This window comes from Scophthalmus maximus, chromosome 3 (assembly GCF_022379125.1).
Source record: "Scophthalmus maximus strain ysfricsl-2021 chromosome 3, ASM2237912v1, whole genome shotgun sequence".
Classification (NCBI taxonomy): domain Eukaryota; kingdom Metazoa; phylum Chordata; class Actinopteri; order Pleuronectiformes; family Scophthalmidae; genus Scophthalmus; species Scophthalmus maximus.
Window position 1 is genome coordinate 27,989,676 of NC_061517.1, and position 27,825 is coordinate 28,017,500.

The 27,825-nt window shown below is 42.7% G+C and overlaps 2 protein-coding genes across 2 annotated transcripts in view; one reads left to right on the top strand and one right to left on the bottom strand.

Annotated features, from left to right (window-relative positions):
• The first annotated feature begins 1,654 nt into the window (after nt 1-1,654).
• On the top strand, nt 1,655-18,572 carry gpr173 (G protein-coupled receptor 173). Its single transcript, XM_035646133.2, has 2 exons — nt 1,655-2,407; nt 12,376-18,572. Exon 2 carries the CDS (start codon nt 12,573-12,575, stop codon nt 13,755-13,757), a length of 1,185 nt encoding a protein of 394 aa, XP_035502026.1. The 5' UTR covers nt 1,655-2,407; nt 12,376-12,572; the 3' UTR covers nt 13,758-18,572.
• A 1,440-nt stretch (nt 18,573-20,012) lies between these two features.
• LOC118317298 (histone-lysine N-methyltransferase SUV39H1) overlaps nt 20,013-27,825 on the bottom strand; it is a 12,459-nt gene continuing 4,646 nt past the window's right edge. The window contains exons 4-8 of the mRNA XM_035645867.2: nt 26,621-27,280; nt 25,515-25,661; nt 20,990-21,119; nt 20,540-20,712; nt 20,013-20,430 (exon numbers count right to left, since the gene is read on the bottom strand). Of these exons, the coding sequence (XP_035501760.1) occupies nt 20,579-20,712; nt 20,990-21,119; nt 25,515-25,661; nt 26,621-27,280 (1,071 nt within the window). The 3' untranslated portion in view covers nt 20,013-20,430; nt 20,540-20,578. The remainder of the gene's footprint in view (nt 20,431-20,539; nt 20,713-20,989; nt 21,120-25,514; nt 25,662-26,620; nt 27,281-27,825) is intronic.

Sequence of the window (27,825 nt, forward strand, 5' to 3'; positions counted from 1 at the left end):
GCCTCTGCATATGCCTCCAACAGAGCAGACAGCTGTTGAGGCACAAACCCCACTACACAAAAACACAGCTGAATAGCCATGGCGAGGGCAGTGATCCAAGCCATACTGTGAAGCTTTTCATGTCATCACCACTGCCACATGTTCCAGTGACCTCTGCTGACTCCAGCCCAGTGGGCTGCAGACACAGATCTGACTACCCTGCATGACTGCCATTAGAAAACATGGAGCCCAACTGCAACTGCCTCATTAGTAATGATCACTGAAAACGTTTGCACCTATTGGATCCTTGACCTCGTTTTTCTTTCATGAAAAAACTTAAATTTGATAGTGCTTTTTTATGATTTAAAAAGAAAGCAAACATGTATGCTTGTGAGATAAGGAGATCACTGTTGAAGGATGTGGTGAGCACACACTGCCTCCATCTGGCAGCCAAACCTTTTGTGATGGTGTAAGGTACTTGAGAGAATTAAGACAGCATTTTGTCTTTTTTAACACAAGATGTCCAGTTTTCTTTGTCAGTACACTTTGAAAGCAATGCTCAATTCATAAAAAACAAACAAAGACAACACTGGTTGTCAAGACCCACGTTAATTGCTAGCAAGGTTGTTCATGCCTTCTAATATTTGCTGAGTATAGAAACAACCTATAGCTGAGGCTGTTGGAAAATATCTTTATTATTTGATTTATATTACTATTTTGATCTGATGATGGCGTTATATACTGTGAACAATACATAAATTGTTATCACAGATCTTGACGTAAAAGAATAATTGCTATAAATGTATAAAGCACTTTGTTTCCAAACACCACTTTTGTTCATGATCCATGTGGTCTCAATATCGAGATACATAAAAAGATAATTCAATTACAGTATGACATTAATTAAAATGAAGTTACACCATAGTCAAATTATTTTTGTTTATTTGTCCACCTCAATGGTGGAATGAGCTCCCCATTGACATCAGGCCAGCAGGAACCAATGGCACGGGAGGGGAGCACCCCCTAGTGACAAGGGGCAGAAAATTAATTTTTCATCATGTCGTCAGCCTGACTTTTACCTGACGACAATCAATGCTATATCGCTAATAGTTTATAGCAAACACCTCAAATATATATTTTTTAAATTGAGCAAAACACTGTAACGTGAAAAGACGATAGAACGATAATATCCGAAATGGACCATCCACTCGTGACTAATTTACCTAATGATCCTGGTTCCCTTAACCTTGATCAATGCTCAGCTTTTCAGAATGTCACCAAGCACAAGTATTTGGAAGGGGATTACATGTTTGGGTAATGCCTATTGGAAATTGAAAATGAAGTGAGAGGTCCCAGACTAATACACATTGGAGTATTAGTACTATTCAATTATATTATGTGTCACTGTAGCCATCATTTTTCACTGTGCTCAACACCCACACAAGGTGACTCAAGATCCAGAAAAAACTAGACAGAGATCATCTTTGATTATGAAGTATTTATTTATTTATTATTTATACACAGCTTCATAATTGTGTATTGTGAACTACATTTTAATAATACAAATTTGTTATAATAATACTGTTGCATTCCTGTTTATTTGATGCTGGGGGGGGTTCTGTCCACATCCCCCAAAGAGCTTTGGCCCGCCCCTGTCCATGAATCGTTCGGATGGGATTCAATCGCAGCTGAAGTTGCCTGTTCCGACCATCGGATGCTGCGTTCTTTCCAGAACCCTGCCTATCAGCAGCCTCTCTGCTCCGGACACAAGACGCGACACTGAGCATATTTCCATCCCCGGTGCTGTCGCATGTGTCTGTGAGATGCCCGGTGGCCGCTGATGGACATTATGTGGTTTGGCGTCGGCGACATCTCCCAACACAGACCTGCCTTCGTGGGGCTTCGTGGCCTCGGCGCAGCCGCCAGCCAGCAGACTGTACTGCCCGCAGAGGACCTCGGACTGGTTTGGCACGAGCGACGAACATGAGGCTTCCCTCGGCGTAACCGGAACCATGCACAAGGGAGCGCGGCGGCGGATCGACAGGGTTTCCGTGCACCGCGGGCAGGAGATGCTCCACGGGGCGTCTGCTGGTGTCTGTCAGCTCCAGGGCGCGACGAGTCCACAGCCGCGGCCACGGGACACGACGGACTGCGCATTCTAGACACGGGTCGACGCCTCGCACTCGCCGCCCAGTGGTGATGGTCCCTCGCCCCGCGCGGCCGCTGGGACCGGAGGTCTCCTGACAGGACACGCGCGAGAGAGAAGAGGAAACGCAACAGGCTTCCCCGGGCGCCGTTGACAGAGAACTGGACCGGTGACACGACTGTCGCTTGGCCCGGTCTTCCTCTGGGTGGATCGCCGCGTTTCATGTAGACTGCAACGCGCACCCCGCCTCCCACAGTCCGGAGCACGAGCAGCCCGCAGCAGGTAAGCAGCGCAGCACGACTACCATTTTGTACTGGCTAGATGACGTCCCGCCGGCTGTTCCCACATGCTGTCTGTGCGTAATGGTCATACGTGGAGCAGCCTCCTGCAGGCCCGCACCGGGGGACTGGTGTCTCTGTGTGATGAGGGGCCTCAGATCCTCACATCAGACGCATCACAGCAGCACGACCAGTTGCCACTGTGATGATGTGTTGTGTTGGTGAGGAAAAGCACTGGCCTCCACTAGTTCAGAGGCCCCTGCTCAGCACCGGCTGACAGCCAAGTGATTTATATCATTTCACCCCCCTCCCCCAGAGAACACAGGGCCACCTCCTGAAGGAGTGTGGGCTGTGTGCTGTGCAGTGGTTTAAAGCCATCCACCTGCAGCAGCCGGTGGCTCCCCGGCCCCCAACAGACCCGCGAGGAGGCCTGGTGCTGGGCCCCGCTGGCAGACTGTGAGCCTGTCCACATCTCATCCAGTGAGCTGTGTTGCCTCCTCCCACCGACACCCAGCCACAGGTATTGGGCTGCTGTTGCTACCCAGTTCCTGACAGTGACTCTCCCCTCTGCTGCCAACCAACTTCCAGCTTCACAAAGCCCCTCCTTCAAGACCCACAAGCCCCCGCAGCTCCCAGCTTGTGGGGGCTGCGACTCCTGAATGACCCGATGAAAACAGTGGCAGTGTGTTCGATTTAATTTCTGTTGATCTTGATTCTCTAGATATCTTGTACACCACATTTCGTTCATGTCAAAACCCAGGTGATAAGGTCTACGAGAGCTAAATGTTGGGAACTACGATCGATCATTTTAGATTGTTTTTACTTTTTAAAATCTGGTTCACCCAAAGCAATTTTCAAGTTTTCAAGTATTTCCTATGGTGACCAATGACCACGATTATCAGTATTCCCACAGTGTTTTTTTTTAAATATGATGAAAATGTTCAAAAAGCACTGCTACATAAACCTTTCAAAAGAACTGCTGTTGTTTATTGAGAAAGATCCATCTTGTGCAGAGATGTGCTTGTGTTTTTCTGCTTTACAACATAACCGCCACGAAAACAATCAGATTTAAAATAAAACAAAAGTTTTATTGTTCTGATTCAATTATCTGTCCTCCCTCTCTGCATTCACTCTGTAGCTCGCTCGACGTGAAAATGAAAGCGTTCGTCCTGCCCTGAACCTCGACAACACTTTAGTAAGCGCCAGAGTACGCCCGTACTTCTGACTTTGTTGTCTTCGGTGACTGAAAATACCTGGTGCACTGTCACCGCCTTCCGCCGTGCATAACACACACGTTACATACTGCGCCAGTGAGTGAGCTGGTTTTAATGAGAATTCCAATTTTGAAACCGTAGAACCGTAAGCCTGGATTTTTTTCCGGCACGCACACAAAAGTGACCACTAGTCGACCGTGAGGAAATAGCTGATTTTTACAAAACGTGTGTTGCTTTAGAACCGCTTACTGCCCCTTTAATTGTGAGACTTTTAACATTTTTAAAATTTTTAAATTGTGCTGCGTGTGTGTGTGAATGAGATACATACAATGAGATACATACAGATAATGAATGACATAGAACTTCTTTTATCAACTAGTTTGACAGTCAAACACAAATAAATGAATCTAGGAATAAACAACAACTACTTCCTTTAAATAGCTGTTAAAGTGCAGTGACAGCTTATTAAATGAAAGACCTTAAAGTTTTAACCAGTAACAGTATAGAAATGGTGCAACAGCAGCTTCAAAACTACATAAATCTAGAAAAAGGAAATAATTACTTGTGTGTGTGTTCACTTGTAGCCACAGTTGAGAAAATTATTTAAAAATTAAAATACCTTTAGTCTCTACATCTTTAACAGTAACAGTAAAAAAAAAACAGTGATACGGTATGCATTGCCATTTTACTTAAATATTGCCAAATTGTTGACATTTTCGCAGGCCCTGGATAATGCTACACCACCAGAAACCACTTCTTCATTGCCGCTCTTAAAACAGTACTTGCCAGTGGCAGTGGCAGTACAACACCACTGCTGCTTTGGAGTGGCGAAACCGGGTGAAACTATATCCCTAACCCCTAACGATACTGGTGTCGGAACCTCTCTAATTTATATTGCGCTTTTCTAGTCTTATCGACCACATCAGCGCAAGTCACATATTCCCACACACATTAATACAGCACCTCTATGGTGGCTGTGCTGGCAGTGTATGAATGATGTGTGACTTTTGTGACTATTTGGATATATACCCTTATATCGTCTTAGTGGAAAACCCTCTAATAGTTTATTGCAACTATTAACAAGTGGTTTAAGTGTAAGTTAACCCCCAAGTTTCGGCTGAAGTGCCTCTACCATGGAAATTCAAAAAATGTCTTTAGAACGTAGTGTCTGTGTCGACTACTCATCATGTGGCTTTGAATTGGGAAACCCAGTCATCAGGTTAGAAACACTATTCCTTGTACAGCTCTCAAAATGTGTGCCTGAAGATGCACTTAATCACGGAGGAAGCTATTATTTATCTTTATTAATTAATTTGCCAAATTTTTTATCAATACAGTAGATTGATCATTAGCGCGGGTAAATAGCAGCGCTGTATGAATGTGTGTGAATGGGTGAATTTGACTTTGGTAAACGCTGTAAAGTGCTTTGAGTGGTCAATTAGACCAGAAATATGGTCCATTTAGTCCATAATTTTTCAGTAACTGCAACTGCAACAATCTGAATAGATGTCATCAAGGGTGTTGAAGCAGGAGCAACAACTGTGTGGACACAGGGGTCAACAGTTTCAACGACAGCAATTCAAGTTCAATTGCAATAGCTGAGTTTCAACCAGTAGAGGGCGGTTGTAATGCATATTTAGCACACAAAGAAGAGCAGCAGGCTGAAGCAACTTGAACGTACAGTCGGTTCCTCCAGCTGAAATGCAGGTGAAAGCTCTGGAGTTTCTCAAAAGGTTCTTCAAAGGTTAATGTTGTTGCAATGCGCAAGATTATACTGTATGCAGAAGTTCATTTACCCAGGAAGAAGCAAATGTTGTGGCCAAATCTGTGCACATACAACACGCCACATGTTCATAGTAGTGCAAACAGATGTACTGTGTTTTTACTGTCCCCAAACAGTATGTGGTCTTTTGTTCCTACAGAAGAAAAACACCTGACTGATGAAGGGTGTGATAGTCAGAGACAACAGAGGTGTAGTTCACACACAGCTTGCTCATTGATTAGAACCTCATATTGGTGATAGACACAGAGGTTCTCAATCTACGAGGTGTGTCTTCCTTGAGAGTCTGGCCCAACCAAGGGGAGGCACAGATGTAGTGTAAAAACATGATCCACGTGTCAAGCTTCAGTGTTTTCAGTTTCCCAAACTCTGTGGCAGTGCACAGTTGTGTTTGCTGTTTCTTATTCAAATCAATAATGTTAAGACGGTAGTACGTAGCCATCTAACAGGCTTCGCTATTAATAGATTATGATAATGCCACGTAAAGCAGATGGATAATTTAACACTTACCGATGGCAAGATGCAGCCTGTATTCAAAATACGAAAGTTTGACGCAGTTGTTGAGTCCGGTGACCCAAACTTTGTTTGACCCGTTGTCGCTGGTGAGGCAAACTATCTGCTCTTCCTGCAAATGCCAGCTAGCTTCACTTCCACACGCAATCTTTTCTCCAGGTGTTCTCCGGGGAAGTAGGCGGTTTAAAGCCGTGATCCAGAAAGTGTACAGTGAGGCTGATGTAGGCCTCTGTTGTTCGACTCGACCAAAGATCTATGGTACAGGTTTAGTGCTCAACGTCATTAAGTTCTGATTCAACAGTCTCCCTGCATATGTCGTACATTTTTGGAACAGGAACTAGCTCACAAAACCATCTTTGGTCACTTTGTTCACAGCATCCTGTCCTTTGCCGATAATGGGTTATGACCTCCGTTATTTGTCTTTGCCGTTTGGACTTTTGGCACAAGGAGTCACACTCTCATAACTATGTGAAATAGACTTTATGGCTGTAATGCAGGTGGTGATGGAGGCTGGTTGTGTTTAGCATCTGAGTTTGTAGCACATCATCTCTCCTGAAATAATTACAAGTAGCAGAGGTGCTTTTCTTTTTCACCACAAGGTGCTTTTACCTCTTTCTTCAGCCATCGTGCTAGCGGGTAACCTTGCAGTCGCCACCAAATTAACACTGATTATGCGTCTACAAAAGAGGTCCAGGAAAAGGGTTGATTTAGGGAGAGTTCAGCCATGTAAGGGGAGCCACCACTCTGCTATAGTTGTGAATGAATCATCAATAGAAGTTGGCGAAGCCCAAGAAATTGACAGAATGTAACTTGAACTTCCCCGCTTTAACAAAAAGTTGATTTGGTTATATTGTTCTAACCTCTGTCGGCTATTCAGGGATGGAGGAAGGTATCCTTTTTCGCGACAAAAAATAACCTGCCCCTACTGGTGAGGATGAGGGTTGAATTAATCCAGCTGCAAGGGACTCATTTATTTATTTTTTCCATTGCCTCTCTCTCAGGGTGTGACAGTTTGTACAGGTGACTTGTGTGTAGAGGAGCCCCCAGGACAAAATTGTAGGGTCTGAGAGGTGACAGACACTAGGCTTGGGATTTACTGAAAAACTCTCCCAGGTCATGATAGACTGAGGGAACTGAGGAGAGATGGGAAGGTTCATAGGGTGGTGTGTTAATCCAAGGCAGAGCACCCAGAGCTGAACGAACACAGTGGGTGTGACAAAAGGGGCTCCAGCTAACAACAGGTGTTGTGCGAGGAGAAATCTCAACCATCTAGGGAAGGGGGGGGAAAAGTCAGAATTCTCTGATATCAGCTTCTTAAATGTCAATATTTTCTGTTTTTTGTTCCTCTGTGAAAAAAACCCTTACACTAACTCAGTCTGGGTCTGGACCTGGACTGCGGTCCGCCTATTAGTGACCCAGAATCTTAGGCTTTTACCTCTTTGGTTCGGGGAGAGAGACAGTGAAAATTCTAGTTTGGGCAATTTCATTGGTATCGATGAATTTATCATCAGAACATGTAGGTGACTAGTTTTCTCCCTCCGACGTTCCAGGATACGATTATCTAGACGAGTAGATTAGAAAGAAATGAGGGAATATAAACTGAAAGTGTTGTCTCGAGCGGCTTACTCAAACTAAATTTTGTCAGAAAGCCCATTAAGATAAAAACCCCTGGAGGGGTTTCTGGTCCCACTCGCATTCAGCAGCAAGGATCCTAAACTAAAATGTGTAATCTGTCACTGATCTAGCTCCTTTACGCAGATTAAGTTAACGGCTAGAGGCTCCTTTACCTTCAACAGGCTGGGGGGATGTCTGCAGAAGAAAAGGCTGATTAGTGGCAGATACTTCAGTGGGGCGAATGGAGATTTGATCCATCTGACAGCACAACTGGGAAACATTAGTGAGTATAACTTGGAGAGAAGCAATCTGATCATGTTGTCCCACTAGTTGTCCTTGGGGAAGCCAAGGCCTTAAGGAGTGAGTCTGAGTCTGCTGGGGCCATATTATGGCCAAATTCTTATGGTTATGGGCTGAGTTAGTTTTGGACCCATAATGCAAATGGTAACTGGACCATATTCATACAGAACTTTTCTCGTCTTATCGACCATGGTACAAATCACATTCACCCATTCACACGCATTCATACAGCTCTGATTTGATACAGTGCTGCTATTTACCATGCATTTTCTGTCGCATTCATACACTCCCGGAAGAGCCGTCAGAGGCAATTTAGGATTATGTGTCTTGCCCAAGGTCACATTGGCAGCTGGACTGGGAGAAGCGCGGATGAACCGTCAACCTTGTGGTTAGTGGACGACATCCTCTACCTACTGAGCCACAGCCGCCCATAATGCAGACGTTAGACTCAGGAGTAGTAAAGCTTTACACTGTATCTGGAAATCTCCCACAGCCATGCATGGGGGTCAGCATGGTTACAAGAGTAGGAATTTATGTACATCTGCTTATTAATGCACAGTTCAGGAGTGCTCGAAAATGTTGTGGGTACGCGCTTGTATGCCTCACTTGAACTTCTATATTTTACTATTTGGAGTACCATTACTTTTTGTTGCGTACCGGGACTTCCCGCAAGATGCCGGTACTCGGTTAGACTCTCATAGTTCACTATGGCCCTAAATAATCTGCATTACCATAACAAACACTTCTCATAACAACATGTACAATCTCTAATGTTTTGCACTGTTCTTTCACCAAAGCAGCCACTATTTTTTCACTGCTGTTGCTTAGTTGTTGCTATATGACAGCATGGTGTTGCTGCTCCACCCCAAGCGTGTCTTGCGTTAATGATACCACCTCCACAGCGCTGATCAGATGTTTATTCAAAATGCCTCATTACTGAACGTATCGCGTGTCCAAACTCAACAGTGGACTTTCTTCGACCCTTAACAACACACATGCCAAGATAAACAGTTCTCGAGATATGACTGACAGACAGTCTGAAAATGAACTTCATTTCTTTGAAGAACACAAAACCTGATTCATACCTAGTGTTTATGATTGAATTCTTTACTACAGCACACACATGTTTACTTGTACAGAATAAAGTTCTTGTATATCTAGCCTTATAAATGTGTATCAAAGTGCACCAGATTGATGGATTTAACTTAACTTAAGTAACTTTAACTTAAAATTTTCTTCTGGGGAAGCATGACCCCAAACACTCCTACAAGGTCTGACGTACAATCCACCATTGGGCAAAACCAAATTTCCCCAAAGTAAAAAACAAAAAATCCCATTCCACCCTATCAAACGCCCCTTTTCGGCATTCAGAGATATCAAGGCTTCTGGAATAGTTTTTGAGGGGTTATAAACCACATTAAATACCTGCCTAAGATTTAAAGAAGGAGTATCTATTGCGAATAAACTCAGTTTGGTCCAGAGATATAATAGAAGGGAGAGTGGACTCTAAACGCCGAGTTAGTAGCAGAGACAATAATTTAAAATCAACATTCAACAGACTAATGGGGCGATATGAGCCACACAATAAGGGGTCTTTACCTTTTAGTAATGTAATGAAATACATGCCTGGTTTAAGGTTTAAACCACAAAAGTAGAAGATTTTCACTACAAAGAAACAACAACCTACAAACAAACTGTTTTCTATTATGGATAAACCTTGACCATCCTCTCCACCTCACACTGGACAGACAGCAGAGCTCTTCTCCAAAGGCTCATTCAGCGTCGCTGAAAAATCCCGGCACATTGCACCTTCATGTAACCATGTTCTTCTGCACATTACTGCAAACTGATTCCACATACTGCACTATTTCATGTATTACATTTATTTTCCTTATTATTTATATTGAATTGTAAATCATATATTTTTTTCCATTTGTTTTTTTTGTATGTGTTGTATATTTTGTGAGGTGTGTTGTGTGATACATGCTGCTGTAACACCAGACGTTCCCATCTTACGATCAATAAAGTACCTACCTTATCTTATCTTATCTAGTCTGGAAAAATTGCCTAATTACATATGACAGCCCTTTGAAATGCCAGAACCACATATTATTCTTTGCTAATAGAGGAAACTAAAAACAACCAACAGTATCGCCTAATTTATATCTAGACAGCTTCTCCCCTATAGATCTGTCTGGGCTGACTTCACTGGTCACTTCATCCAAGCCATCAACCTGTCTTTTAGATCCAATTCCATCAAGGCTGTTTAAGGATGTATTACCTTTGATCAATAGTTACATATTAGATCAGATCAACTCATCTCTATTGACAGGATACGTACCGAAGGCCTTAAAGGTGGCAGTAGTTAAACCTCTGCTCAAAAAGTCAACTCTAGACCCTGATATCTTAGCTGACTATAGACCCATATCAAACCTCCCCTTTATCTCTAAAAACTTGAACAATCTGTTGCTAACCAGTTATGTGACTATTTACACAGGAATAGTCTGCTTGAAGACTTTCAGTCAGGGTTTAGAAAACATCATAGTACAGAAACAGCACTACTGAAGGTTACCAACGACCTTCTCATGGCCTCAGACAGTGGACATGTTTCTATTCTCGTCCTTTTAGATCTTAGTGCTGCATTTGATACCAGTGATCACAAGATTCTATTACAGAGACTAGAACACATTAGGATTAAAGGAATAGCACTAGAATGGTCTAAGTCTTACTTATCTGATAGATTTCACTGTGTTAACGTTAACAACAAATCTTCCATTCATACAAAAGTTAGTCATGGAGTTCCACAAGGTTCTGTCCTGGGACCAATACTTTTCACTTTATATTTGCTTCCCATAGGCAAAATTGTCAGAAAGCACCACATACATTTCCAATGTTATGCAGATGATACCCAGCTGTATTTATCTATAACGTCAGATAAAACTATTCAGGTAGACTAATTCAAAAGGCTCTTGAGACACTAGACTGTTTAAACACAAATCCCGGCACATTTGCACCTTCATGTTACCATGTTCTCTTGCACATTATTGGTAACCGATTGCACCAACTGCACTTTTTTCCACTGTTACTATTTCGTGTAAATTCTTTATATTTATCTTACTTATTCTGCGTTTTTTGCAATCTTATATTTTTACAGTTGTTTTTGTATATATTGTATATTTTGTAAGGTGTGTTGTGTGATACCTGCTGCTGGACATTCTCAGCTTTGGATCAATAATAGATCTTTTAACTAACTACCTATCTATCTAGACAAGCTTCAAGATTGTATTAAAGACATAAAGGCCTGGATGACCCATCATTTTTTACTTCAGATCAAACTGATGTCATTGTACTCGGCCATAAACACCTCAGAGAAACATTATCTGAGCATATAGTTACCTTGGATCGTATAACATTGGCCTCCAGCTCTACTGTGAGAAACCTTAGAGTTATTTTTGAACAGGACATGTCCTTTGACTCACACATAAGACAAGTCTCTAGGACAGCCTTTTTAGAAACATCCTATCTCAAAGGATTCTGAAAAATTAGTTCAGGCATTTGTCATTTCTAGACTGGACTATTGTAATTCATTACTGTTAGGATGCCCCACTAAGTCTGTGAAAAGCCTCCAGTTAATCCAAAATTAGTTCTGACAGGAACTAGAACAGGGGATCATATTTCTCCTGTGTTAGCATCTCTATATTGGATCCCTATAAAATTCAGAATAGAATTTCAAAATGTGGCTATACATACAACTTTAATGACCAAGCTCCATCATATCTTACTGAGCTCACAGTTCCATATTATCCCTATAGATCACTTGTCTCTGTAAACTCAGGACTACTTGTGGTTCCCCAGAGTGTGTAAAAGTAGAATGTGAGTCAGAGCTTCCAGCCACCAGGTTCCTCTCCTCTGGAACCAGGGAGACCACATCTCTAAAACCTTCCTCTTTGATAAAGAGAATAGTTAGAGCTGCTCAGGTGTTTACTGAACCATCTCTTAGTGATGCTGCTATAGGCCGAGACTGCTGGGGGAACTGCCATCATGCACTAGCCTCTCTGTATCTCTCTCTCTGCTCCCATGTATTTCGATTATGTCACTAACGCTGTGTTTTCTCTCTCCCCTAGTGCTGGAATCTCTGACTCCAGAGGTGCAGAATCCAAATCCGTCACTGTTATTATTATTACTATTGTAAGGGCCTGAGCTCCACTGACTAAGTCAGAGCGAGGACCTTTTGTAATTGAAGGAATATTAATTATTATTGTTCAGCAAATAAATCGCTAATTTGAGGTAATAAAAGTTCTCCAACCTCCCCGAAAATTTGCACTTGCATCAGAACTGGCAACATTTTTTATAAATCTGATATTTTAGGGGTCTCGTTATGATTATTATTGCCCTTTATTAATCATCATCTTTATATATATAGTCGTTATTATCATTATTACTATTAATAACGTCCTCGTCTGGTATGGTACCTCCTAGATGACTGAAGTGACTCTCTCCACTCAGACTCAACCAAAATCCTAATTCTTAGTCTTTTCTGACTATTTTCAGGTTCCTGGAGAGGATTGGGAGGTGAGACGGCAAATTACACCAACAAAGGGACCTTGCTCAAAATGGAGCAATGTGGATTAAGGTTTTCCTGTTCGTTGTGAACTGCAAAAAGGAAGCAACCACGAGGACGAAGGAACAGCTAGCAGACGGAGGAGGTGGCGGGGGAGTGGTGGCTTTGGTGTTTGAAAAAAGGTGGTATGGGTGGGGGGGCATTCAGGATGGCGAATGGAAACGAGAGCAGCGAAGGGCCTCCTGGGCCCATGGCAGCAGTGGTGGCTACTGCAGGAGGTATAGTAGCAGAGAGTCCTTCTTCGGCTGTCTCCACCTATATCAAACTGGTGCTACTGGGGCTGATCATCTGCATTAGTCTAGTGGGCAACCTGGTGGTATCTCTGCTTGTACTGCGGGACCGGGCCCTGCACAAAGCACCTTATTACTTTCTGCTGGACCTGTGCCTGGCGGACACCATTCGTTCAGCCATCTGCTTCCCCTTTGTGTTGGTGTCGATAAAGAATGGCTCAGCCTGGACCTACAGTGTTCTGAGCTGCAAGGTGGTGGCCTTCATGGCAGTGCTCTTCTGTTTCCATGCCGCCTTCATGCTGTTCTGCATCAGTGTAACACGCTACATGGCTATTGCACACCACCGCTTTTACTCGAAGCGCATGACGTTCTGGACATGTGTGGCAGTGGTGTGCATGGTGTGGACACTGTCTGTGGCGATGGCCTTCCCACCAGTTTTTGACGTGGGCACCTACAAGTTTATTCGCGAGGAGGACCAGTGCATTTTTGAGCATCGCTATTTCAAGGCTAATGATACACTAGGCTTTATGTTAATGCTGGCTGTGCTCATTCTAGCCACACATGTTGTCTACATGAAGTTGCTCCTCTTTGAATACAAGCACCGCAAAATGAAGCCGGTCCAGATGGTGCCGGCCATTAGTCAGAACTGGACCTTCCATGGGCCCGGGGCTACTGGTCAAGCAGCAGCCAACTGGATTGCGGGCTTTGGCAGGGGCCCGATGCCGCCCACTTTGCTGGGAATCAGGCAGAACTTGCACAACCAGAACCGGCGCCTATTGGGCATGGAGGAGTTCAAAGCAGAGAAGCAGCTTGGCAGGATGTTTTATGTGATCACCCTGCTGTTCCTGGTGCTCTGGTCTCCCTACATAGTGGCTTGCTATTGGAGAGTGTTTGTCAAGGCTTGCACAATACCACACCGGTACCTCTCCACCACCGTGTGGATGAGTTTCGCTCAAGCTGGGGTCAACCCTATTGTCTGTTTCTTCCTTAACAAAGACCTAAAGAAAGGGCTCCTTTCCCATCTACCAGCCTGCTGTAGGACTAAACCTCATCTGCCACGAGAGCCTTATTGTGTCATGTAAGCAGAGATGTTCTAAACATGTAAAAAAAAACAAGGGCCAACCAACAGATGTGTTGTAGGAGTGTTTACTTGAGTTATCGTGGTGTTTGATTCAATGCAAGCTACTTTTAAGCAGTGGGTGTAATGGTAAAAACACTGGAAGGGTGAGCATGTATTTTCATCTACCAACCCCTTTTCACTCAAAACAAGAACATATATGGAATCAGATGTTGACTTTTGATAAGGAGAAAAATACTTAAATATCAAAACATGCAATAATAATGCAGTCACTGTGGAAACCAAGCCAGACGAATAACCACTTACAAATGACCTACACTGCTTCATAAAGAACATCAAAAAACTGAGTTGCTACGATGACATTAAGAATCCTAAGGGAGACAAAGAAGCAACCTTTTCATGTCTAAATTAAAATTGTGTTACATTATTTTGCCATGTCAGATAATGTTCTTTGTATAGTGACAAGTAAGGTGATGGTAAGGAAATGAGGTGGACACACTGCTTATTATCTAAACCGCTTAGTCACGAGGATGATCCCTAACTGCACCTTTAGTATTTTGCAACACTCCTTAAAAAATAAAATTGTAAGGATCGGTGTGTAACATTCAGCTTTTCTGACACAATGCTCTATCCAAAGACAGTCTGTTCAGTAATTGACCCACAAACCCACAGATAATCAAGCATACATTTTTAGAATCAGTAATGTCAGCCCATGAAGTCAGTTTTTAAGTTGTTAATCACTTGAAATTATAAAATAAATTATGTCCCATTCTGGCTTTGAAATCTGTTCAGCTTTCAGAAAATGGGGGAGCTTGAACTTGGTAGAAGAAACAAAGGAAGAATAAAAGAGTCAGTCTCTGAATATCATGCTGGGGTCCTTAAAGGTCAGGGACCGGTTGGATGGTTTAAACTGATCGTATGTTTAGGATCAATTAGAAGTGCTCCCCTGGATGACTGTCACTGAACGAGGAACATCCAAAGTGCTGAGCACCAGCTTTCATGACTGATTACATATTTTCTTTGATCTTATGTGTTGACCATTTATCAATATCTACTATCTACTATCTGTTCCGACGATATTTTTTCCAGACGACTGAATAATTCCCGCCACTGCGCAAGTTTTTCATTCTGTGTGTCACTCGAAGACATAAGATAAAAACCCCTGATCTGCTCAGTTAATAGTCAGCAGAGATTTCTCACTAACAGCAGCCTGTTATAGCATCTGATCTGAAAGTGAACACAGTGCCCAGTTACATAAAATGTTTGTCATTCAATTTTCCCAACCTGATCATTGCACCTACAAGTGGTGCAAACGAGTAATCCAACAGCTCTGGTCAAAGACTGAGGACGTCCTAGTGCGCTTTATTTACCTACTAATTCTAATGTCCAAATATCAATGAGTTAGTCGTGTATGTGATTCACTCAACAAGTCCAAAAATAAAACAAAAGCCCAAACACTATCATGCCATCTGCTAATCAGAAGCACTTTGTGGGGTTAAAAATCCATTAATTCAATAAGTGCAGGGTAGCGTCACGTCTCACTCGTCAGCCATCGTTCCTCTCAGAAGCATGACATTGACTGGTGAATGTATATACAGTATATGCCTGTGTGTGTGTTGACAGTTGAAATGAACATTCAATTATTGATTTTACTTGTTACCAACTCTTCTCTATGTACTAACAGAAAAACACTTCTCCTGTGAAGTCTGGCGGCAGTAGAGAGAACGTATGGATGTATGAAGCAGGTACGACTAAAGTAATGACAGTTCCTACTTAATAAACTTAGGTGCAGTGGAAGAAAAGAAGAATGATAAAATAAATCCTAACTGAAGTTAAAGTCTAATGAATTAGTTTTATTATTATCTCCTGTCCGCTAAAATGATTTCCGTCTGAACTTCACTTCTCAGCACAGAGAACTATGAAGTGTTCATTATTCTTGATTTGAATCTTGATTAGAATCCCTCTGACTCTTAATGTTTTTATCATTGAATCTGTCTGCTCCAGACGGGGCAGAATGTGATGATCGATTAACAGATCAAAGTAAAAGGCACGCTGCAAAGTTTCAGGAAAAGGAAGGTGTCACAGACACGAGAAGTTGAGTTTCTGACGTCTTGGCTCATTTTAACTTTCAGTGGAAAAAACCCTTTCCCACTGTGCGGGGGTTTAACCCAAAACCATTTCACTATCCTGGGCTGTGAAACAAACCTGCCAACAAAAACCTAAATTGTATAGAATTCTTTAGGATAAAGGACAAATAACAAGTTACTTATGAAAAATGTAATTTCATTGAGTAGAAGTGAGGAAGGATTGTGTAACTGGGCACTGTTAGCTGTATCTAGCTCCTCGAAAAACTTATTCAGGGACAGTTTCTATCTAGCTTCATGCGAAATATCAAGTGAAATGTGAAATACTCAAAGCACGCTCATCCCTGAGTGCAGCCGTCAGGTTGGCCCCACAGGACCTGGGTCGCACAACTTTTCTCCATTTCAGGCCTTTTGAAATCAAAATGATGAGATTCCGAATCAAGGTGGACTTTTCTAAGATGTTCTTACTTTTTAGGTACAACTGATTCAGAATTAAAAACCAAAATTATGATACGATCATCATCGTTATTTGACCCAGACTACTGCAGGGAGGAGGAGGATGAGGATGATGTAAATCTACTGCTTTAATTTTGCACAAATCCCGATAAATCAATTCTCGTTCCCCTCCGACGAGCACTGAATGAAAAGGGCACAGAGATTGTAATTTGTCAGTGAATGTCTGAAAACATCACAGAGTCCCTGAGACTGCGTCTTTGGGATTTGCCGCGCCCCCTCCGTCTCTGCTGTGGCATTTCTGACGCAGCCAGTGACACAGCATGCCATGTTATTTTTGTTTCCAGAATTATGGCCTTACTCCATAAAAAAAAAACGTCAAACCAATGCAACAAAGACTAGAGAAAATGTGTCTCTTCTGTGTGCACCGGAGGCACCAGAACACTGTGTACACTCGGGACCAGAGACTGTGGTCGCGGAGAAAAGGGAACATTCACAGGAGCATGAGTGACTTTTCTATTCCAGCCTGACGATGTGAGTGAACTCCGCTCCGGATTTTTGTGGAGTTCACTTTCCTCTCTGATATCATCCTGGGGAGTGAAGGGGAGATGACTGATCCTTCCATTTTTCATTTCTGAGACCAAGCTGGAGAAGAGTGTCAACTCACAGTCGATGCTGGACAGTCAGTGCTTTTTTAAGTTGCCTCAGGCAGATTATCTTTTGTAAATGTACTGTGACCTCTGTACTATATAGTGTATATTCTATTGACAGCAAAGAGTTGCTGATCATTGAATTTTTACTGTGACAATGCGTGCGCGCGTGTTGGTGTGTGTCAAGCAAGAGGAAGATATTGGAACGGATACGTATTGCATTTTGAAGATATCATTCCCTCAAATAATTCCTCAATATTTCTCACGTTGACCCTTTTTCTCAAACAAAGATCTGAATGTGTTTTCAAACGGAGGAAGTTTACTTTAAGTCCCTTTAAAAAAATAAACATGTAACAGATTATTATTATTATTATTATTATTATTAATTGGATTATTTGCACATATTTCGGGACAATGAAGGTAAAAAGCTTACGATAAAGCATCCGGACAAACCAAATATGATTGCATACCCTGGCGTCTTTCTGAATGTTTCATTGATTAAAATTATTATGTCAAACTACACTTTTGATGATGATAAATAATCCAAAATTGTACATATAAAGTCCTTGGCAGTTCTATTCAGCAGGATGACATAGAAATGATTTAGTGTGGTTCTTCTTCATCAGTCCTATCAGTGACATCACCAGTGACATCACCAGTGACATCACCGACACTGACAAACCAAATGGATCTGATTTTACGCAACCACATTTATTGAGTGGTTACCATTGACAATTTCTTTTCACTTTCAGCTTGAAACTGTGGTTCAGGGGATCTGAATGAACAGAGTTAAAGTAATCTGAATAATGTTGCTTTCCACAGAGTCTGATCATCCGCTCGTCAGACTCTGATTGTTGCCAGATCCAAACGGAACCGACAGGCACCACTGCTCAATTTACAAAGAAATGAACCAGAATGATGCTTAAATGCTTGTCTCTGCCACCTGTTCGGTCCGGAGAAGAGCAGCGTGAGGCTTTAGTTGCACTTATGAAGCAGCACTGGAAACATATTGTCACAGCGGTATGGAGTTCGACCATCTGCTGGATCCTGGATCACACGGAGCTGCCGGCCTCTTTCTCACTGCAGGTTTGATTCTGACAGTGAGTTTTTATGAGCTGGTAAGGAGCTCCTAAAATCCGAGATGATGGTATTTCCTTATCGTAGAAAATACAACTGTGTGTGCTTCAGATTGAAGGAAATATCATCTCCCTGGAATTGTCGACGCTTTGTAAGAAAGCACCCTCCATTTTGGACTTGGCAACATGATCAACATCTTCTAGGTCAAAGACAACTGATGATCTGAGTAAAGGCTTGTTTACAGAAACCTAACGTACTCGATGTGATGATGGTGAGCTGTGAATTGTTTGCTGGTGGGAGCAGGCCCAGGATACCGATCTGACAAATGAATGTCCACATCAGTCTGAGGTCAGACGCGAGAGAAAAACAAAACAAGATCACACATCAGTCATGAACATACCACCACCGAGGTGCGGTCCGTGTGAAAGTCATTTCCTCTTTCCGCTGGAAATCATGGGGCTGAGCTTTTGTGCATGTATAAGGCCGATTTATGATTTATATTTGTTGTGGGTTTTGTTATGAAAATAAATTTCATCTGGAATTATCAGAATATTATTATGACTACCTGTGGCAGCTTTTCCCCAGATATAAAAAAGCATATTTTGAAGACCCCACCGAGCAGGACATGGAGAAGAATAAAGATCCTGCTTTGGAAGCTGATGATGATGATGATGATGATGTTTCTCACACATTGTCAACACTTTTGGACCATTTTTGTCAGAAAGTAATTCCATTATTTTGTCCATATTTACATTGCAAAGTAAAGCACTTTTTTAATCTTAATGCTATTAGCGCTTCATACTTTGCACTTATAAATAAACTGACCAGTGAACTTGCTCCCCCCACAAATAAAACACAAGAGGTAAGCGTGGACTTGTAGAAGGAAAAGTCTGCGGTGTGGTCACTAGAGTCCACCAGAAACAAACAACCCACAATCTACTTCATGCCACCTCAGTCAAATCATACACACAAGTCACATTCACGCAACACAGTTCTATCAATCCTCCATTAAAACACGGACACCACAGCCCTCAGAATAAATAGTTCAGACAGCTGCAGCCTCACAGTAGCTTCAGCTGAACTTTTAGCAGCATGTGACGTAGAACAGGGACGGTGCCTTCTGTTCCCCATCAAGTCAACTTGGCGATGGAAAGAGAGTTTTATTTGTGGAGGAGAAAGATTAGACACCAAACTCACTTCTCTTGTCAAATGTGCACAAGAGGCGCCTGGGTCGTCCCCGACTCCACCAGGGGAGGGAGACACTGAGGCTGATCCAGGGAGAGGAACCGGTCACCAGGCAGACTTATTCAATCAGGCCGGACTTAGGTCTCATGATCCCTGCTCCTTCATGCAAATGTATTTTAATGTGACTTTACTCCAAATGACCAAAAGCGTTTATCCTTAAACACACGCACAAAGTACAGTTTCTTTCCTGTACAAAAGTACAAAAAGTACACATCGACGTGAGGAAGTGAAGGTGAACAACGCTCACGACTGTGCATTGAGACTGGTGTCAGTCTCAGCTTCACCTCCAGGTGGAGACATTTCCTCCAGTTGAAACCTCCACGTACATGAGGGGCTAAATGTCAATTCAACAACATAGCAGCAATACCAATATTCAGAGTGGTCCTGTCCCACACATCTGGACACTAGCACCCACATCTGTTTCAACACATTACATATTGACATATTAAATTCATTTTACAAAGGAGCGTTGTGTAATGATGATGATCAGGCATATGAGCGGGACGGTTACAGCACATAACTATATCGGCTGCTGTTCACAAAGAAATACAAATGTGACTTATTATATTATGACAGGAGGAAGTTCAATGCAAACATTGTGTATAATGTACCGTTGCAGTCTGCCATCGCTCTTCAAAAGCACCATCTAATGCACTTTTGGGGTAACATCTTCACGGTTGAATGCATTTACTGTAAGTTCCCTTTGGACTAAACGGATGTATTGTCATAATGAAAACATGAATGCATCAGTTATCTTCATAACCATTTATTTACATTGTTTCTAACACTCATAAAAACAAACACTGATACCTAAAATGTTTAAATATACAAACTGTAAAATCATCAGCTATTAGAGCACATAATACATCTTCTTTACAGAGAGGAACCTCTGGGCTGTCCCAGCCGGGGTTTGGCAATGCAGATTGTTGTACATGCTGAAAATTGTTAAAAACAAAAGCCCAATCAAAGTTCTTGTTCTCATCTGTGTGAACCGAGCCTTTGACCCGGTTTCCCAACAGTGATCCAGAACAAATGTCCAGGTGTACAACAGTCCTTGAAAAAAGACGGTCACTCCCCTTTCTCACCGCGCCTTCCAGTGTGACACAACATCTGGAAACACTGACGTGGCCGCCGGGCAACACAGTGTGTACAGTAGCTGTAGCTGACCCTTTAAAAAAAAAATTATCTTAGAAGTTTGTCATGGTCACAAGTTATACAAAAATTATTGTGGATTTCAGCTTCGTAAACAAAATAAAAATGTATTTAAAAATCTGTACAATTGTCCACATCTTTACACGAATGACGGTGTCGCCTCATCAGAACAGGTACTTTCGACACGACTCTGATCCACACCGACACTCCACTCGAGTCCTCTTCTTCGGCGAGCTGGGCAACCCCGCCAGACTGAAACTGGAATCCATTTTGGTGCTTTCTGTGTCGACCGGATCAACTGGAATCAAACGGACGCAGGGCAGGGTTCAGTTGAACGGCTGTCAAGGTACAATCAGTGTGAAAGTGTGTGATAGTGTAACAAAGTGTATGTCGTGTCCAGTTAGTCTCAGAGTAGAACCTCAGACGGGTGCCACTGAGCTGAATATATTTCCTTTGTGTGTCTCGTCACCTGCACATCTCCGAGCAGGCTGAAGGTTAGGATGAGATTCTGAGATACTAATCCACTGAAGTCAGTGACAAAGACAGTTCAAATGAGTTGAATCAGTGACACTCACTTTGCATTTTGTAGTCGAAGGTGAGCTCCTCTCCTGCTCGAATTGCCCGCGTGGAAAACAGAGCTATTCTCGGGAGCCGCTCGTCAATGTTGTCGATGAACACATTGAAAACCTGCAGGTTCGGGTTACACTGCAAAGAGGGCACAGCAGGTGTCAGCTGATTTTCTGCTAAATTCAGACACACAGACGCACGCACACACATAGAAATGATAATAGTTTAATAATAATTACTATGGTGATCATCAATACTGGTTTGTAGCAATACGCCCATCTGATATACTAAGTAGTGAATGACGGTTTTGAAGGGCAGACGAGTCATCCAGAAAACATGATGCTTGCACAAGACGTCTTTTGTGTTAGGATGATGATAAAAATGGGAAATGATTATCAAATATAGATTGCCGAGATTGATTGATTGATTGATTGATTTCAGCTCCATAGTGTTTGTTTGGATTTGTTTGATCATAAAAAGACGACTAAATAAAATGAAATGAAAATTTGTTTTTGCAATTCCTTTAGCTTATTTCCTCAAGAAATTTGTCGTGGTTTACTTGTACATGTACACATGCTGTATATGGCAATAACTGGTTAAAGGGGAATCTCTAATAGGATCTAATCCGGTGTAATCTGTAATCCTTTAGTAGGATTCAGTTCATGAAGCAATTCTATAAACTACGACATCAGAAACTTTGGAGATATATATATATATATATATATATATATATACACACACACACACATATATATATATATATATATACATTCATTCATCGTCTACCGCTTTATCCATTTAAGGGTCGCAGGGGGTCGCTGGAGCCAATCCCAGCTAACATTGGGCGAGAGGCGGGGTACAACCTGGACAGGTCGCCAGCCTATCACAGGGCCACACACAGAGACGGACAACCATTCACTCTCACATTCACACCTACGGTCAATTTAGAGTCTCCAATGAACCTAACCCCATTCTGCATGTCTTTGGACTGTGGGAGGAAGCCGGAGAACCCGGAGAGAACCCACGCATACACGGGGAGAACATGCAAACTCCTATATATATACAGTTGTAGCAAAATTAATTCATTGTGTTTTGCCACTTCCTTTTTGATCTAAAGTGTTATTTCCGTCTATATTCAGTCTGATAATACTTTTTTAGTTTTTTAACATCAAGGGGGTGTTAACAGGCCTGTAAACAGAAATGTGAGCAGCTGAGAGGTAAAACCACTCCCCCTGGTGGCAGGTAACAAGATTCAACATAGATTTCACACTGGCAAATTCTTGTTGACTCTGGTAAAATGCCACGTCAGTTTGTGTGTTTGTCTTTCATACAGTCAGACTGTGCAGCAATGCAACACCTTCCAACATAACAGCCGATCATTTCCATTAGTTCCAAAAATTCTTGAATTTCAAACCTTGTTTTAACCACATGCCACCTTTGATGGACAGCTGTCAGCGAGCAGGACACATGGTCCAGTGAGAAACAGCAGCCCATGAGGCTGATCACACAGTTCGCTCCAGTGTCCACACACATCAACTGACAGCACAAGTTCAACTTCACAACATTACCATAAAAAATGGATATGATGCTGTTTGCCTGCTCAGAGCAATATTGTTTTTTGTAAAAGTAATATGTCAGAAAGTCCTGCTCTCTACTTCAAGAGCCGTCAATCTGCTCCTCCATCGTCTGTCACCGATACACAAACTGAAAAACAGAATATATTCATGACTCAGAAACTGGAGCTGTCTGAAATTAAACTGCTGTTGAAGTGACAAACCATCTTCAGACGTTGTGACCAGATGGTTTGAGCTAACTGCTAATTCTGCTCTCTGAGCCAACAGACAGTTTTACTTCTTAAAATACTGACCTGTTTCACCATTTTTAGGCACAAATACTTTTCATAATGCTCTCGTCATGATGCTCTGGAGCATCTGTGAATTCAAAGGTGGTCTATTTACAGATGTTACATTATATTATTAACAATAACACAAGCAAAACATTCTTCCAGGTTTCAGGATGCAAAATCAGTTACATAGAAATGTTTGAGTCAGCTGTTCCGTCTCACTTGGTCACTATTCAGTGAGGTGGTCTGCTGTATGATATTGGCTGATAAAATATACTGCACCCTCAAGTTGCGAATGCGAGTCATTGATTTAAACAAATTTTCTGAAACAGGTTTTTCTCTCGCATTTCAGGAATAAACATGTATGTGTTCATTCATTACAACAGATATTCTTTTTGAATGGAGTACCAGTGTAACTACAGAATTTCATAGTTTTGCATTTTGGGTTATTTGAAGTCTGAGTGTTTCAAAGTTCTCAGTTTTCTCATTCTCATCTTCAACTGCTTATCAGGGGTCGGGTTGCGGGGCAGCAGCTCCAGCAGGGGACCCCAAACTTCCCTTTCCCGGGCCAAATTAACCAGCTCTGACTGGGTGATCCCGAGGCGTTCCCAGGCCAGTGTGGAGATATAATCTCTACCGGCTGCTTTCTACGCCAAGGCGCAGCGGCTCTACTGAGTCCCTCACGGATGACTGATCTTCTCACCCTATCTCTAAGGGAGACGGCACCAACCTTCCTAAGAAAACCCATGCGATTTAGTTCTTTTGATCAGTAAAGCTGAGGTCTGCCTGCTGCGAACCTTACACTTGTTGCACTGAACTTGCACAGCATAAGCGGTATCTCGTATCAAGTTAATGCCAAAACCTGCCCATCCTCCAAAATAGTAAATACTTAATGGCTGTTGCTGGGATTTCTCTTGGAGCTGCTGATGGTCAGTCTGACGGCGACAGACGGGTCAATGTGTTTGTGAGAGAGAGAGCGATCGACATTGACAGCGGGAGTAAAGAGCGCTGCACACAGTGTTCAAAACTCCCAGTTTTCCTGGGAAAAATTTAATTGTCCATCATTGAAACTGAGGAAAATATAGAATTTGTTGTGTATAGCAGCCTATATATATATATATATATATATATATATATATACATATATATATATATATACACACTCACCGGCCACTTTATTAGGTACACCTTGCTACTAAAAGGTTGGACCCCTTTTGCCTTCAGAACTGCCTTAATTCTTCGTGGCTTTCAACAAGGTGTTGGAAACATTCCTCAGAGATTTTGGTCCATATTGACATGATAGCATCACGCAGTTGCTGCAGATTTGTCGGCTGCACATCTACGATGCGAATCTCCCGTTCTACCACATCCCAAAGGTGCTCTATTGGATTGAGATCTGGTGACTGTGGAGGCCATTAGAGTACAGTGAGCTCATTGTCATGTTCAAGAAACCTGTTTGAGATGATATGAGCTTTGTGACATGGTGCCTCATGGCTGTGGCATTTAAACGATGCTCAATTTGTACTAAGGGGCCCAAAGTGTGGCACGAAAATATCCCCCACACCATTACACCTCCACCACCAGCCTGAACCGTTGATACATGGCAGAATGGATCCATGCTTTCATGTTTACGCCAAATTCTGACCGTGCCATCCGAATGCCGCAGCTGAAATCGGACTCGTCAGACCAGGCAACGTTTTTCCAATCTTCTACTGTCCAATTTTGGTGAGCCTGTGCAATCTGTAGTCTCAGTTTCCTGTTCTTAGCTGACAGGAGTGGCACCCGGTGTGGTCTTCTGCTGCTGTAGCCCATCTTCTTCAAGGTTCGACGTGTTGTGCGTTCAGAGATGGTATTCTGCATTCCTTGGTTGTAACGAGTGGTTATTTGAGTTACTGTTGCCTTTCTATCATCTCGTCTTCCCATTCTCCTCTGACCTCTCACATCAACAAGGCATTTTCGTCCTCACAAGTGCCGCTCACTGGATATTTTTCTCTTTTTGGACCATTCTCTGTGAACCCTAGAGATGGTTGTGTGTGAAAATCCCAGTAGATCAACAGTTTCTGAAATACTCAGACCAGCCCGTCTGGCACCAACAACCATACCACGTTCAAAGTCACTTAAATCCCCTTTCTACCCCATTCTGATGCTCGGTTTGAACTTCAGCAAGTTGTCTTGACCGCCTCTACATGCCTAAATGCATTGAATTGCAGCCATGTGATTGGCTGATTAGCTATTTGTGTTAACAAGCAATTGAAAAGGTGTACCTAATAAAGTGGCAGGTGAGTGTAAATATAACATGCACAGGGTATTCATCTCCTCTCTAATGCTTCTCATTGCATTTGTAGGGTTTGTAAGCCTAATATTAGTTATTACCTATTAGTTATTGTATTAGCCACAACCATTAGAAAATGACTTGTTATCATTGGCTATGAATTTCCTTAGTGGTACATGACTTCTTTAAGCTCTGAACATTTTCTCCAATATTATACAGTATATAATTTACAAACAATAACTGGTTCTGGCATCAACTTGACTTCTATATTTTTTTTACTCAAGAGTCATATTCAATGATTGAATAAGTCTCAAAAGAGGACCTAATGTCATGACAGGCAATATGAAAGTGAAACGTTGGAGATGCACGACACCACTATGCAGATGTGAACTCTGCACACTGTTTGAAGATGACTCACGCTGTGGTTGACAAAGTGGGAGATGTTGCCGAGGTGAGCAGCGTCCACTGTGTACACGTCCTCCACGTAGTCCAGGTCAAACAGGTACGTAGAGCCTTGGCGGTCGTACACGTGTCCCCTCCTCTCAGCCTCATCTGTTGTGATGATCTGTGGGAAACATGACAATACAGGACATTAGTCCATGTCGTACGCCAACAAAAACACAAAGATTTCTTATCTTTGGCTCAGGACATAGAGAGGGTCGTCCACTTAACAGAGGGTCAGGGGTTCCATCCCTGCTTCCCCCAGTGTATGAGCGTGACAGAAAAGCAGGGTAAATAGTAGTGCTGTATGAATGGGACTCGTAGTGCTTTGAGTGGTCGATAAGACTAGAAAAGCGTGTTATAAATAGAGTCTGTTTACCATTAGAAAACTCAAATTGCTATTTACAATATTTACTAATAGTTCAGTACACCTAAGGTCAGCAAAAATCTATTATATCAATATTCAAAAACTGCAGAAAAGAGAAATGGCATCACATATGAGCGAACACTGACATTATGTGACCAGTATGTAATGTACTTTTTCATGCCGTGATAATACTGATAATCGTGATCATTTTGGTCACAGTCATGTTAAATTTCCATAAACGTTACATCTCAAGAACCCAGTGCATTACATTCTAAAGAAAAACCTCAAAGATGTTCTCTCAAATCTCAAACATGCTCATACTTCAACATTTGAAAATAATAATGGCTCGTGTCACACACACGACAGGACATTATTAGGGAGAAAAGCAGCACCTCTGTGATCTCAAAAAGGGAAGCAGATTTGTACAACACAGAGTCTGCCGTGCAACAGTTTGCTGTGATCTAAGTTACACTGAGCAAGTGCAGTGTTGAACTTGGACACGCATTACGTTCAGTATTGATACATGGTGAATAAACAGCTGAACAGCGGGCGAAGCAGGCAGTGAGAAGTCGCCCTGCCCACAGGCTCTGCCGACATTATCTCCTCAGATAACTAGATATTAATAAATCCAATAGCGGCTTGGAGGGGAAACACTGACGTCGGTCAATGATTAGAAACGTGCATTAGGCCAAACAGTGCAAAATTACTTTTCTCACCTCTCCTACGTACTCCATGACGAACGTGTTCTTCTTGATGTGCTGCAGTGTGCGGACCCCCCATCCCCGGCCGTTCTGCGTCTTAAAGATGCACAGGTCAAACTGGATGCCCTTCTGCACCACTCTGTTGGGACAGTCGGGGCCACAGCTGCATCGGGAGTTACATTCATATATGGGCTTTCCCGCCCGGATCCGGACGTGCCCTTTATCGTTGTAGGCCATACGGTGCAAGGAGGCCCCAGGGCAGCAGCCGTTCACCGGCTCCTCTACACAATTCTTACACTCACAACCCACGGCCATCTCATCTAACACTATGCCCTGGCCTACTTTGTAGTTGTTAATGTAGGTGAAGTTTTTTGGGGGCCCCTCAAGGTCCACTTCGTTCATTACAAAAATGCGACCTGGATGGTTGCGAGTCTGATTCAAGTGGGCCTCCCAGCGCTGCAGACTCTGGCGGAGTTTGGCTTTCTGGAGGAGGATTGAGGCGACTTCCTTGTCAAGCTTTTTCGGGATGCAGCGTCTATTGTGGCGCCTCAGCTCCTTATCAAGGTCCAGGTGGAACTGCTTCATCAGTTTGGGACATCTGAGGTTCCTCTTGGGTTCCCAGGTATTATCAGACTCTGGGAACCCCCTCCACTTCACCAGATAGAACTCCTCCACCTGAAACACACAACTTTGAATTTACAGACAAGCTATACAACACCACAAATAAACAGTTCAAGGTGTCGTCCACAGCAACATAGCATAATACATTGCGACCTTGAGTTAAATGCTGTTTAGATTGGTCCTTAAAGTCCCCCTCATGAATAGGTTTCCTGAATATGCCTGGGATATTTCACGTCAATCTCAGCACTTGTGAAGAAAAATGTGCACAAATATTTAACTGATTACAAGGACACATACAATATACTGAAAACCTCTGCCCCGATCATAATCTACAGGAGCATCAATGAAAGCATCATAACCTATGGTCTCTCACTTCCTGGTTGCTAAGTGCAAAGCAACAGAGAAACATCAACTGAACAGGATAGAGAAGAGGCCAGCAGGATGCTTAGTGCCCCTCTCCCCTTCCTGCTGGAGATTGACAGCCAGCAGCGCAGTGTATGTGGAGTGTCCGGCATGATTATGGCTCCCCACCACCCATCTCACAACCCGCTCTACCATCTGCCATCAGGGAAGAGGTATCTCTGCTAAACCACCTGAAT

Excerpts from the sequence above, each read along its gene's own strand:
- gpr173 (XM_035646133.2), top strand. The coding sequence starts at position 12,573 with ATGGGTGGGGGGGCATTCAGGATGGCGAATGGAAACGAGAGCAGCGAA.